Source organism: Sinohyriopsis cumingii, chromosome 8, assembly GCF_028554795.1.
Source record: "Sinohyriopsis cumingii isolate HCF-2022 chromosome 8, ASM2855479v2, whole genome shotgun sequence".
NCBI lineage: Eukaryota > Metazoa > Mollusca > Bivalvia > Unionida > Unionidae > Sinohyriopsis > Sinohyriopsis cumingii.
In genome coordinates, this window is record NC_142968.1 from 98,439,908 (window position 1) to 98,453,528 (window position 13,621).

At 35.9% G+C, this 13,621-nt stretch overlaps 1 protein-coding gene across 2 annotated transcripts in view; it reads right to left on the minus strand.

The window, feature by feature from the left end:
- LOC149794215 (colorectal mutant cancer protein-like) overlaps positions 1-13,621 on the minus strand; it is an 89,336-nt gene that overhangs the window by 19,051 nt on the left and 56,664 nt on the right. The window contains exons 7-11 of one of the 2 annotated variants that reach the window (XM_089968327.1): positions 12,612-12,772; positions 9,723-9,989; positions 9,011-9,102; positions 4,393-4,519; positions 3,394-3,775 (exon numbers count right to left, since the gene is read on the minus strand). In XM_089968327.1, the coding sequence (XP_089824453.1) occupies positions 3,394-3,775; positions 4,393-4,519; positions 9,011-9,102; positions 9,723-9,989; positions 12,612-12,772 (1,029 nt within the window). Of the gene's footprint in view, positions 1-3,381; positions 3,776-4,392; positions 4,520-9,010; positions 9,103-9,722; positions 9,990-12,611; positions 12,773-13,621 lie in introns of both variants that reach the window. The other variant, XM_089968326.1, reaches the window with a different exon arrangement.

Below are 13,621 nucleotides of genomic sequence, written 5' to 3' on the forward strand. Positions count from 1 at the left end.
CAAAAAAATAAACAAAGGACTAGGGAGGAAATAAGAAACATACCATAAAAAAGAATAAATTTGTCAGTAGGCACTTAAAATAACAAAGTCCTAGGAAAAGAAGGAAGATGCAATAGTTGTCAGAAGTTAAGTACACTGTATCATGTTATTTTTTATTTTACTAATTACTAACTTTCAAGACTGGACTATTGTAACTCAATTCTGTCTGGTTCATCTCAATATCTACTCCAGAAACTTAAAAAAGTTCAAAACACAGCTGCTCAGATCATACTTAGAGTACCACGATCAGAGCACACCTCCCCGCTGCTCTGTACCCTACAATGGCTATCCATTTGATCCAGAATCAAATACAAAATTTGTTCTCTGTGCTACGTTTCACTGTCGGACTCTAGTCCAACATACCTATCCGACCTCCCCCATGTGTACACACCAACAAGATACTTACGCTCCTCTTTTGACAATCGTATACTCATTATTCCCACTATGAAAACAAAGTCATATGGACAGCGTTCTTTTGCATACCAGGGCCCAGTAACGTGGAATGAATTGCCCATTGAACTTAGACACAAAGACACAGTGATCACATTCAAGAGGGCTCTCAAAACTCACTTATTTCGACTGTTTTTTATTTTTTATTGTTTTTCTAATTTCATGGTGTTTGTTTTTGTAATAATATTATTATATGTTTTTTTATTTTATAGGTGTTGTCTAATGTTGTAAAGCACTTAGAGCTTCTAAAGATTAGGCGCTATACAAAGTCCTCATTATTATTGTTATTATTAACTACAGGAGGGAATAATGTCCTTAGATTGGGAATTAGTGCTAGGAAAAGATATAGTAATGCATTAATAACAACTGCTGCTATTAAAACATTTTTTGAAAATGATTGGAAATTATCAAACTGCTGTTAGCTGGCTGGGCAAAATAGTTGCCAAAACTTTCAGATGCAATCTAAATAAAAGAATTCTTAACCCTTTAAGCCCCGATCCCGTCTGTAGGCGTGATCCAGTTTCTGCATTCAATGGCCGATCCCGCCTGTAGTCGTGATTTTTTTACTGCATTCAATGGCCGATCCCGTCTCCAAGCGTGATGAATGTGTGTTAGATTCAACGTCTCTGATTGGTTAGAAATGGGTTTATTCCAAGAACTAACAACTATTAAACCAATCAGAAATGATTTTACTTTCATTTGCGGAAATTTGAATTGTTCAGAAGCTAAGGGCTCCTGTTTTGAAAGCGGTTTAACTACATGTGTTCTGGTCATGAAAAATCGTAAATGATGGCGGACGTAAGAGTGATTTTTGATGAGAGCAAAAATGAGGAGTTTCTCGGGTTTGATCTTGAAAATACTGAGCAAGCTGAGGAAAGATATGTTCATTAGTTGGATATTTTGTGAGATTTCGATTCGGACATAGAAGTTTCTGAGATTGAATCGTCCGAAGATGAGGATGCTGACAGCGCTGATGATCGAGTTCTTGCGGATAAACGTTGCACATAATTTTGTAAATTCTGTATAAATAAGTCGTGAAAGACTTGGACAAATAGGGAAAAAAAATACATCACTGTGTAGACAAATTCATTTGCAATAAATGGTGAAACTTTCTTGGATTTTAATTGGATATAAGCAGAGAAATTAAGGTAAGAGTGAATGCATGTGCACGATGTTTACAAAATTTTCAAACAGGTAAAAACTCTGGGGCACACGCAGCTAGACACAGCTTAGCGCTGCTGGGGCATAGCAGCAGTGATACTGATAACGGGTCTGGGGCTGAATGAGTTAAGGGAATACTTCACTCATCAACATGCATCTGAATAAAAGGAATTGTAACCAATACTTGACATCTGCAAATCTGATTCATTTTTAAATAAATTTGGGTAATATTTCATGGAAATTTGGTAACATGCTATAAACTCGTATACTTTTCTATATTAATAGCTTTGTTTTATGTTAACACCAGACTATATATTAGTGAAACATTTTGGACTGTGTATATCACAGAAATGGAATGAGACACTGCCTCTTATAGTTCAAGTGATAAAGCACCTGTCAGAGTTAGGGAGGTCCTGGGATGGAGACCCAGTTCGGCTGCAAAATTTTCCAGTGATATTTGGCAGCAGTAGGATCATACAATATTGTACTTTCTGCCTTATTAGGCAGGTTATTTGGTTGAGGCAAATTATTTTCCCCTGTGATATATGTACTCATGTAAAATGTTCATTTTTGAAAAGTTGAGAAGTCCATCATTTCACCAGGAATGATCCTTCAAAATTAATTTATGATTAGGCCCAGGATTACAGTGGGCTGGATGTATTGTGTATCAGGTGTGTAAACAGATATACATGTCAGCCTGCAGTTTTATAAATCTAACTTCTCTTTATCAAACTGTTTGCCTATTTTTCTACAGTAGTGTGCCTACTAAATCAATGCCTTATGTGGGTACAGTGCCCTAGCCAAGCAAACTCATAACCGTTATTTTAGCTACACACTATAGCTATTAGGGACTAGTACATATCAAATGGCCCTACCTGCAGAACTTGTGTCAGAAACCAAAGCTTGAAGAAGACAGGCATTTAATGACATTACTCCTGTAAATGATAATGTCGAATACTGGAAATCAAACTCATTCAAAGTCTGATCGATATAAAGCTGCATGTCAAAACTGTTTGAAATCCAACAATCTTTGGTAAAGTAGTGCTGCTGAAACACAAGTTAGTAGGATGGTCCACCAAGGGCCATAACTCCTCTAAATCATGTTGTGGGAGATAACCAAATTCTGCTAAGGTCTTATTAATATAATGCTGCATTTTACATCTGGATAAAATCTAAAAATTCTATGCAAAATTTTGCTGTGGAAACCAAAATTTGGAAAATGGACAATCCAGAGAGCAAATGTTGTGGAACACTGGATTTCAAATTCATTTAGCATTTAAGCTTTTCTGTGGTGCAAAACAGTCTTCCAACAACCCCTGGAAAAGATATACAGTGGAAACAGTGGTCATAACTTTTGTAAATGATGTTGTGCAATGCTGGAAATTAAACCCATTTAGGGTCTCATCAGTATAAGCTTCATGCCAAAAATTGGTTGAAATCCATCAATCCTTGGTAAAAGAAAATATGCAGAAGAAACCAAAGTTGGCAGCTGAAGGCTGAAAACTGAAGTGCTTTAAGATCTCAGCAAACTTTTCGTGCAGAATTCAAATTGTTGATAGACAAGAAACATGATTACTTTGTTGAGCAGGGCCCTAATAATACTAGATGGTTTTATTTATTTTAAATGGAATGTCAGATACATAATAACCTATCCGTTACCAAATATTTGCATGCTTGTCATTTAAGATTAAGTATGCATGCAAGATGTTAATAAAAAAAATGTTCTCCTACCTCTAGACTTACCAAGACCAGCAACTCTGCAGTTTGTCAGCACAATTCCAAGCTCACTCTCCAAAAGAGCACTTAAAATCTCATATGCCTCCAGGCACTGGTCAGAATAATTAAGTGCCAGAGATAAGGCAGTGTTATTTGATTCATATTTTCCAATTAATACACTTAATCTGTTTGTTTGAGCTTTGCTTTCTTCCAAAGTCAAATTTGTCAAGTCCAGCTGAGCTTTCAAATTGTCTATTTTACTCTGCAAACGTTCCAGTTCGATCTCAAATTCAGATACTTTGTTTTCAGATAAATTTCCTGACTGATCTGCAGACTGAATAATTTCACTCATATTTGACCCCTTCTGTACACTCTGCACTAAGTGTTCTGCAACCTTTGCATTTTGTACCTGGAATTGGAAAACAAGATATTACTGCCGACAAATAGTGAACAATGGGCTCATGAGCATTATATTATTGATACTGAAACCTAACCTGAAAAAAACTTGAAAAGTTTTAATCTTTCAAAATTAAGTTTTAACCTTTGAATGACTATTAACTTAATTTCAAATCTTTCTTGCAAAGATCACAAACTGACAGTCCTTTGGCATTCAGTTTCCTTATGAACTGACAGACTACTTCCATAAACTTTCTGCTTAACCATTCCCATTTCCACACGTTTATCAAGCTTTTATTAAAACATGTTGTGTCCTGTTCTCTCCCAAAAAGTCAGGATGCCATATTTTGCAAGCATGCTTCATTCTTTCCATTGGTTTCCATTACATGAAAATTCATTCATTGAGTAGAAACTTTTGAACAATCAGAATACTCTCTTTTGACCAACCAGAATCATCTTTACAATCATTGTGTAAATAATATACAAGACAAATATTTTACAAGGATTGTTGCTGTATCAGACCAGACAGGCCATTTGTTTTTAAAAACAGGATTCAAAATTATAAAAAAACCCACAAGAATCATGTCTGATGCTCTGAGGCAATGCTAATAGCAAAATTGATATGCTTACCCCAATAGAAACAAGAGAGATAAGTTCAGAACCCAGCACCTGTCTTTCACTACTGACAGTCTTAAGTTTCTTCAGCTCTGCAACTTTTGCCACAGGAAATTGATCACAGCTTTGAGAACCTGTTCCTCTGAAAATACGAATGTATAAGGTACATAAGAAAGTCATTAACACAAACTTGGATTACTGAATGCCATGTGCCTTTTTTTTGTTTTTGTTTATTTGATAAGAGTAAACCTCTTCATGATTTGTTTTCTGTACAATATTATTTCTGATGAGCAAAAATTAGTGCTTGAATAACAGACTTACCATATATACTGGCTTACAAAAATGAGTCCAACTGCAAAACTACAGACCCATAAAATGCCACTGCATAATGTGCTGGCAGATCTGAGTACATGCAGTTTATTTAAAAGCAATCAGCAGAAGAAGCAAGATGGACTCCTTATGTGACAGCAGATCAGGGTCTATCTTGTTTGCAGTTGGACTAGAGTTTATGATAGTTCTCTGGAATGTATGGAAATTTATATAGAGAGATATTAGTGTATTCACTAATGCATATTGAAAACATGATAAAATGAATTTCCTTGTAAGAGGAGTTACAATAATAAGATTTTTAAGATGGCAATCATAGTGGCCATATTGGATATTACACCAGCACTGTCTGAATCAATAAGACATGTGTCTAGTAAATTATGTTTCTCTAAGAACACCTACCAATTACATTAACATTATGAATATAAGCTTGCTACCTACCAAATCCAGCCATACTAAAAGAAGAAAAATTGTCTTCTCTAAATCATATAGACAAAGGACACTAATTTTCTTGCCCATTATCTCCCCATGTCACAACTAGGTGTCACCAGTTTTTAACCTAAACCTCTGTACAACAACCTAGTAGATGATAGCTCAAATTAAATCCAAATTATAAGTTGCACAAAGTACCAAAATGGGTGCTTGCACAGCAGGGGGGTTAAAATCTCCACTACCCATTTGTTCATGAGCAACTCCAGCTGAAGAATATCTTCCCTCTCCTGATCTGACAGCTCATCCATTAGTAGGGATAAGAAAGATGTTGTTGTTGTAGGGTTTAACGCCATTTTTCAGCACACGCTAGGCTATACATGGCGGACAGTATTAATGGTGGAGGAAGAACCCAGGAAATCCCAGGAATGAACCACTAACCCTCGAGAAGCTACTGGCAAGCTTTCTCACATACCCACATTAGCTGAATCCGAGACTCAAACCGACGCAGACAGAGGTGAGATGGCAGTGATCTGTAACGGAGCCTGCTTTAGACCACTCGGCCACTCAGGGCCCCCGATAAGAAAGATGAGGAGGCTGGATAAACAAAATATGAAGCCCCTCCAAAAATGACTTGGATAACCCATTTGTTTCACTGAAATAGGTTGATCCAAAGTGACTGGAAGTACAGGAGTCTGACCCTCATAAATAGTGAGGGTATAAGTCAGTGGTGGGAAACAGGAGGCTTGGGGATGGAGAAAGATGAATTTCTTACATCCCCTGCTAGGGTTCATCCTAGACTGATTTGACTACTGTCTGCTGGCATAAGGTTCATGTCTGAATGGCATTTGGAACATAAGATATCCATTTCATCTGGCTTGTTTATCATCCCTCCATTGTGACAGGGTTTTAAATGAGGATATGGGTGGACTGGCAGGTTGGAGAAGTAGTTCTTGAACTGCCTGTCTCTAACTTATTCAATCTTGCCCCCAAATAATGGTGAGCCAAATGGAGTCATCCTTAAAAAAGAGCATGATGCAAATTTAGCGATGTGGCACACACACACACATCACAACATATCAAGTTAAGGTTGGCAGAGGCAGTTAATACAAGCTGCTCTGCTAATGACCCGAGTCATCAACTCTCAAACATGTTGGTTTGCTGATTTTTCTATCAGACGAAAAACAGTAATTGAGGCCAATCCAACACTGAAGACATGGCAAAAATGTTCCAAACCAGCTCTGATGTGGTGAGAAACACATTCTTACCCGTTAGGGCAGACATTTTAATCACCAATAAATGACAGAGTATGACTATGAATGACAATTCTGTGCTGTATGCTGGATCCAAAAATATCCCATGTGAGTTATAGCCAAGTTTGGACATGTCTGACTTATGCCCATTGATTTGCATAAAAACACAGAACACTCCCTGATTGTATCAACCAAAAAAAAAACTGGAAACCAAAGGAGATAGATGTCAAATTTAACCTGAATTAAGGAACTGCATTACTGTTTCCTGCACCAGACGATTGCAATGGTAAAATGTCTGCATCTGATTCCTACAAATCTGCCAAAGGTAGAGTAGCAGGAAACTGTCCGTCTCATTTTAGATGGGTGAATGTGTGGGTTGGGACTCCAGGAGCATCCTCCCCATAAGGCTCGCAATAGTTTCTGTATTCAGATAAATTCTATCCATTCTGGTCTTGCATGACTTTCTTTCCTCTTATTTTTTAAGAAATGCAAATCACCTGTCCTAGAACTATAAATTACATGTGCTGCAAGGGGAATATGTACATTTGGATGATGCCAGGCACAAATGGTGTGTCTTCCTTTGCTTTGAATTTCTTCCAATTGTTGCAGCACCGATTATTAACAAAGGCAGTGTGCACAAAAACTTGAATGACAGAATGCATCAATAACTGCCTGCGGAACCATGTGGTCTAGAAATGACCAAGTCCAAGAAAGTGCCAAATTAGAAAAAATATACATGTTACCTGTTTATGAATGAATACTAAACCAAATAAATCTAAAAACTTGCATGGATGGTCAAAAGAAATCTAAAAACCTGTAAGGATGGTTGAAATATAATAAAATTTTGACTATGCTGTTGTACAGAAGCAAAGCTTAAATTGGCAATACCTAGCAGTGACAAGGGAGGTAATGTGTAAGAGTTATTACCCTTTATCCAAGTGCCATAGACTGGAAATTTTTGTCTTCAAGTATGGATTGATTTATATTCCTAATGTAAATGTGATCGGGGAATGTAATCAAAGGAGAAATCTTGTGGTGAAAACCGTTGTTGATTGTTGTTTTGACTTTCTATTCTGAAGAAGTAACAATAATAAGATTTACAAGATGGCTGCCATGGTTGTTATGTAAGGGGGCGCTCACCAGTTATTATGTACTTTTGAGAGAGTGACGTATGTAAGGTGAAGCTGTTTGCATTTAAAACATGCACAATGGAGAGAATGGTGGCATACCTCTATGCAACATTAATGTAATGTGGATGATATTTCTTTGGATATTGTACTTTTGGAAATTGTACATGACTTAAACACACTACTAACTAAAATGAATGCTCCTTTGTGCTAAAAAAATCAGCCTGAATTTGTCTAAAGTACACTATCCATAGCAGCTATTAAAATAGGGAAAATGAATTTTGCCAGACTAGACAATACCAGCTTCTGAAAGGGCAATGAATGATTTACCAAATATATAAAATGTAAAAAAGGTTATCGGCTCTTTTTTATACAATTTACCTCTGAAGTTCAGGAAATGAAAATGACCAAGTAGAGCTAGCACTTTTTTGAAAGGTGCACATTTGAAGTAAGGCCAAGCTGTATACTCTATAACCCATAGTACACCCATCAATCATACACCAAAATAAAGGGAATTAAAGGTTCTTTGAATTATACCTAAGATATACAAGGTCTTTTTTAAATAGCCAGTATAACCAGTGAGGAAAGCCGGGGAAATTCTTTTGCTTTAAAATCCTAACCCTTTGCAAAATTATGAAACTGTAGAGCGCCACCCTGTATGAGACAGAGTTCCATAGTGAAATTGCTTTACTATGAACTTATGTATGTATGTATGTATGTATGTATGCAAAATACGAAACTGTAGAGTGCCACCTAAGCAACTGTGTAAAGTGATACTTCACAATCACAATAAGTGTTACTTTATGATTGGAGTGAACTTGAAGGATTAAAATCCAGACAGTTTATTGATGTCATCCACAGAGAAATGAGAATGCAAAATTTTGTGAACTATCTGTTTGTATGATGAGAATAATTTAATGTTAATGATACCACGATATATACATTTTTCATAATCACATTTTAAAAATACTAAAAATCTTTCCTCTGTACATGGTTTTTGGACTAAAGTAAGTTGATTCCATAATACACCAGTTGTAATTTGGAAAGTGAATTTGTTCGTTTCGAAACATAATCAATTTAGACATTTATAATTCTGATTGCATATTATCTTTTGCTGAAGTTTTCAAAATCTATCTTGATTGATAAGATCTCAAGTCTAACCACCAAAAAGTATCTCTTATGTTTCAAATTCATGATTTACATATAACAAGTAATTTATACAAAGCATTCCTGGAAAATAATTTTTTAAAAACCAAGCTTTTACCCTCTTGTCAAAAACAACTGTCATTTTAGTAATTTATCTATTTTACTAACACACAGTTAGTATCACTGCGTTATCCATCTGTTTTACACATGGGTAATGTCTGTATATATATTGCATGACATTATTACCATATTTTCTGCTAATGGTTATATTTTGTATGTAAATGCAGCAACTGAAATCGCACAACATACATTTATTACACATCAATGCACTAACATAAATGAGTGGCCTACCTCTCAACATGAGATGAGTGGACGTTTTGGCTTTTGGTTGGCGTGGAAGTTCGACTGACATGGGGACTTGTTGATCCCTCATATCCTTGCATCTTAAGAAAAAGAATAAAAAATGTACGTGGTCTACTTGCTATACTGTCCAAATAAACAGAAAAGTTTAAACATCACATCATGTACTGCATGCTAAAAATCCATGAACCACAGAGGGAAAATCAAACTGTTCACAAACTTATTCAGCACTTTACATTTCAATATTACAATCTGAAGAATACTTCAAGAACAATACATTCATTGTATTTTGTTCATTATGACCTCAATATTATGAAAGAAAAGCTGAATAATGAAAGCCTTGATTCAAATTAAATGTTTGCTAATAAGAGAAAACATACCAATATGAAGCAATGAAAACATTGCAAAGCCTTAACTCTCTGGATGAATGCAAATTTCAAGGCATTTAAACTGAAAAATGCTAGAATTTGTAATATGAGCTGTCATGGAAGGTGATATTAATGTGAACAGGAAGACACTGCATAATTTGTATTTATTCCTCAACTAGTCAAGCTAAAATTGAAACTGAATAAGAAATAGTAAAGCATATAGTATTTTTCCCTCACGCTTCGTTAGACTAAAATCTTTGATGTAGTGAAAATTGTTTCCAGCATCCCACAGCATAGGCCATTCAACAACCTTCTTTTAATATGTGTCAACTTACCCTTTTCTTGAACTGATCTCTCTCCTCGCGGATGGTGTCAAGAGCAAGCCTCTGCTTCTGAAGTTCCATCTCCATTCGACTAATCTGCTCCTGCAATGTTGAATTTTCTGACCGTAGTGCATTGACCTCTTCCTGTAGGTAGCCTGGATCAGGGAACTCATTAGGTGGTGGGGGTGGAGGTGGGTGGAACATTGCTGGCCTCAAACCTCGTGGAGGCGGGGAAGGTGGAGGAGAATCCAAGTGGAAATCTTTCATGTCTTGACATACCTAGTGTTTCAATGGAAAAAAAAACCTTTTGGCTGGGCATCGCTACATTAAAAATTTTCAATAAAATAATTAGAAACCACAACTGTGTGCTGATGAACAGATAGACAAGTGTAATACTACTGTGGTAGGACTTAACAACAATACAATTAAAAATGTTTGATAAACTGGTCTGATAGATGAAGACCTACAATAAATTGTACTTACCATGGCAGTGTATAAACATGACAAATATACTGTTCAACCAATTAAATAATCTATGAGCCAATCAACAAATGTTAATAAATGTCACACATATAAGGATGGGCTAATGTCAGATAGATCTGTGCATTTGTCTTTCCATGCTTTGCAGGTACACATATAGTAACCGTATGGAGATCATGAGAGTTTCTAAATTATAAAACATGGGCTTAGTCCCTGGGGGTAAGGATAGACCCAGGTGCCAATATCACCTGCATATCTGATCATTACTTTGCATATGGTTATATGGTAAGACCTACTTAGCTTTCATGCTGTGATAGAGGGGATAAAACCTTGGGAGGTAATGACATACCCAGGGGCCATTCATAGCATCACATTTGAATTAAACATTTGCCATGCCCAGTAGGGGTGAAAATCTCACTTTTCCCCCAAAGTTTTGAATCAAGTGCCAATTACTGGGTGGGGGGATAATAAGAGAACCAGCTTCCAAATTCACCTATTTACCTGAATGTTTCCTTCTTGTCAGATAAATTCATATATTAAATTTCATTTGAATATATTATATCAGTAATTATAGTTATTTTTGCCTTAAGACCTCTTGACCATCCCTGAGCACCTAGTGAGGTTTGAGCTGGCAATAAATGAAGCACATTTTATCAAGAGGGTAACTATTGCAACAAGATATTTAAATGTGTGTATAAAGCTGAAGGATATATCATGATGGCTAGATGAAAGGACAGACAGAAACAATCACTAATAAAATAGAGTGGGGAAAATAATAGCTTTACATATTCTCCACACACCCTTTTCCATGTATAATCTAACCTGGTTTCATTTTCTTATCATCTTCCATAAACTACTGAAGTGATAAACAAAGTTGGAAAAAATAAGTGTAGAATGTATTACTTTTTAAAGTTGAGACAAATGTATTATACATGGTGAAACATATCTCTACATTACACCAATGGACCTGGCAGAAATCATTTTTTTCTAGCAAAGTATGTTCCTTCAATAATAATTCCCCGACTAAAACACATCAGGAGAACTGCTACTATCTTGCAAATCCAGTTACTTCTTCTGCTCACATAGAGAAGCATGCATTCTACAAATATCTAAATATTCCACTGGATTTGTAGGATAGTAATAGTTCTCCTAAGGTACAATAATTGTGTAACATATCCAAGGAAGAAATGCAGATATATGAGCGGAAATCTTTTCTGTGCAAATGTGCACATGCATGTCCCCACACACACTGTTTTGAGTAATGTAATTTATTGTGCTCATCTTTTCTAAACAGGAATTTATTGCAATGAGGTCAATCCTTATAACAAGGGCTTAACCAAAGCATGGTTTCATGTAGGTCTATCTCAAATGCAATCAATAAAATGATGCATGTTTGAAGACTTCATAAACATTCACAGATTCCTAATATACCACCATCATTATCAGAGAAGTGATACTATTTTTTAGCTTTTGGATAATGCAGACAACCCAAGATCTGCATGTTGAGATTGCATTCAAAGTAATACTGGTCGCTTGTTTTAGAAACAATGGTTCACTTAATCAGAATGTCAACAAAGGCTGCTTATTCTTGAGAGTGAGAGCTGACTGGCTGATGGTGTCATGTGACTGTCCATGGAATCATAAATAGCCTTGCTTCTAGATAAATAATCACCCCAACTCTTTAATACACCAAAAAGGACTGAATATCATAACATACAGAATGTAGTTCTGCTCTTGTATGTTGCACAAAATACAGCCAAGCAAAAAAGATTCAAGTTATAAGCAAAAACAAATTACATGGGATTGTTATATTGATATTCCTGCTGCTGCCACCATCATCACCAGAATCATCCAAATTTTCTATTTTCGGACAACGCATAATACAAGAAGGTCATGACCAGCAGGTTGAGCCCATGATCAAGCACTGCTGTAAAATGTGTGACTTTTACTGCAAGGTCTTAGCCTAATAAGCATGTCACTGAAGAAACTGTCTTAGCTTCATAATGAATAGCCTAAAGTATGAAGAAAATCCATGAAGAGATTGAGGATATATAATCAAATGAAATGAGATTCAAAAACATAAAACAAATTTTATATGACCTCAACAAAGGGGCAAGCAAGCATGATTCAGAACAAATTTTTGTCTTAACTTCATAACAACTCAACCCAAGCATGAAGAGAATTTATCCATGTATTTAGGAAACATAAGCAATGTAATGCACTACCAAAACTTTCAAACAAACTTTCCATGACTGACGTCGATCCCAAGGTCAAGGAGGCAAATGCATCAGAGAATGATAAGTTCTGGCTTTACACTGATTTGTCCAAAGTTTGAAAAAAATTAATTTAGGACTTTAAAAAATAAATGCAACTGAAACAAGTCCCACTAAAGTTGTTTTGCCAAAAATGATAAAACTGAACCTTTAATGCTTTCTCTTCCACACTGTCATCCTCTCCCTCCACTTGGTCCTCACTTCCTGCTGTCTCCACATAAGTTGTTTTCCTCCGCTTCTCATCAATTGCCGACTCAAGCTCAGTGACAACACGAGATAACTCCTCAGAGTTCAACTCGGTACCAATATCTACAAGAATACATGTGTATTTACAGCATAAAAGAAATCAAAATATTATAAACATCACCCTTTTATTCCACTTGGCCAAGTAAAATCTAGGCATACAATGCTGCTGAAAATTTCTATTCACCTAAGGTTTCCATCACCAATACTGAAGCAAAAGGCATTCCGAATACGACTGATTGATGAAAATAAAATACTACAATGCTTACCATTTGAAAAGAGGCAATTGTCACCAGACTATTCTGTTCAAAATAATATTAATTTTGGACACATTGGATACCACCCCCATCTTTTCATGACTTGCGATATGTCGGCCAATTCTGCGCACAGCTTTGAAAAGATGTAATATTTATCCATCGTGCATTAGAAATTAAATGTTACTTTGGGCTGATTCTGTCATCAGTTCAGTCAAGTAACTGGGTCAGGTTTATAGCTAGTTTTACAAAATTCAACGTAACAATGCCAATAAATGGCAAGCGATATTAAGCCAACTAAACCGATCTTGTAAAAAAATTAGTAAAGTTCAACATTTTATAAAAAAATAAGCTATTATTTGGAAGAGAAACAACAATGAATAGGGTGTAATGTGTTTATAATGTCTTGTTTATGGGGAAAAACTACTAAAGAATTTATGAACAGTCTATAAGCCAAGGAATTTCTTGAGAATCCCGTTCTAGCGGCATGATTTTGTACGTGTGGGACATGGACTGGGTCTTCATGTTGACATTTAGAAATCACATTTTCATATGCATTTTGAGTCAAAATGTGGGATAGTTTTGTACAGTTCATTTTTCTTAATTAAAGTATGATCATTGTTTCTTGATACAAAATGGATTTTTGACCCAAAATAACATG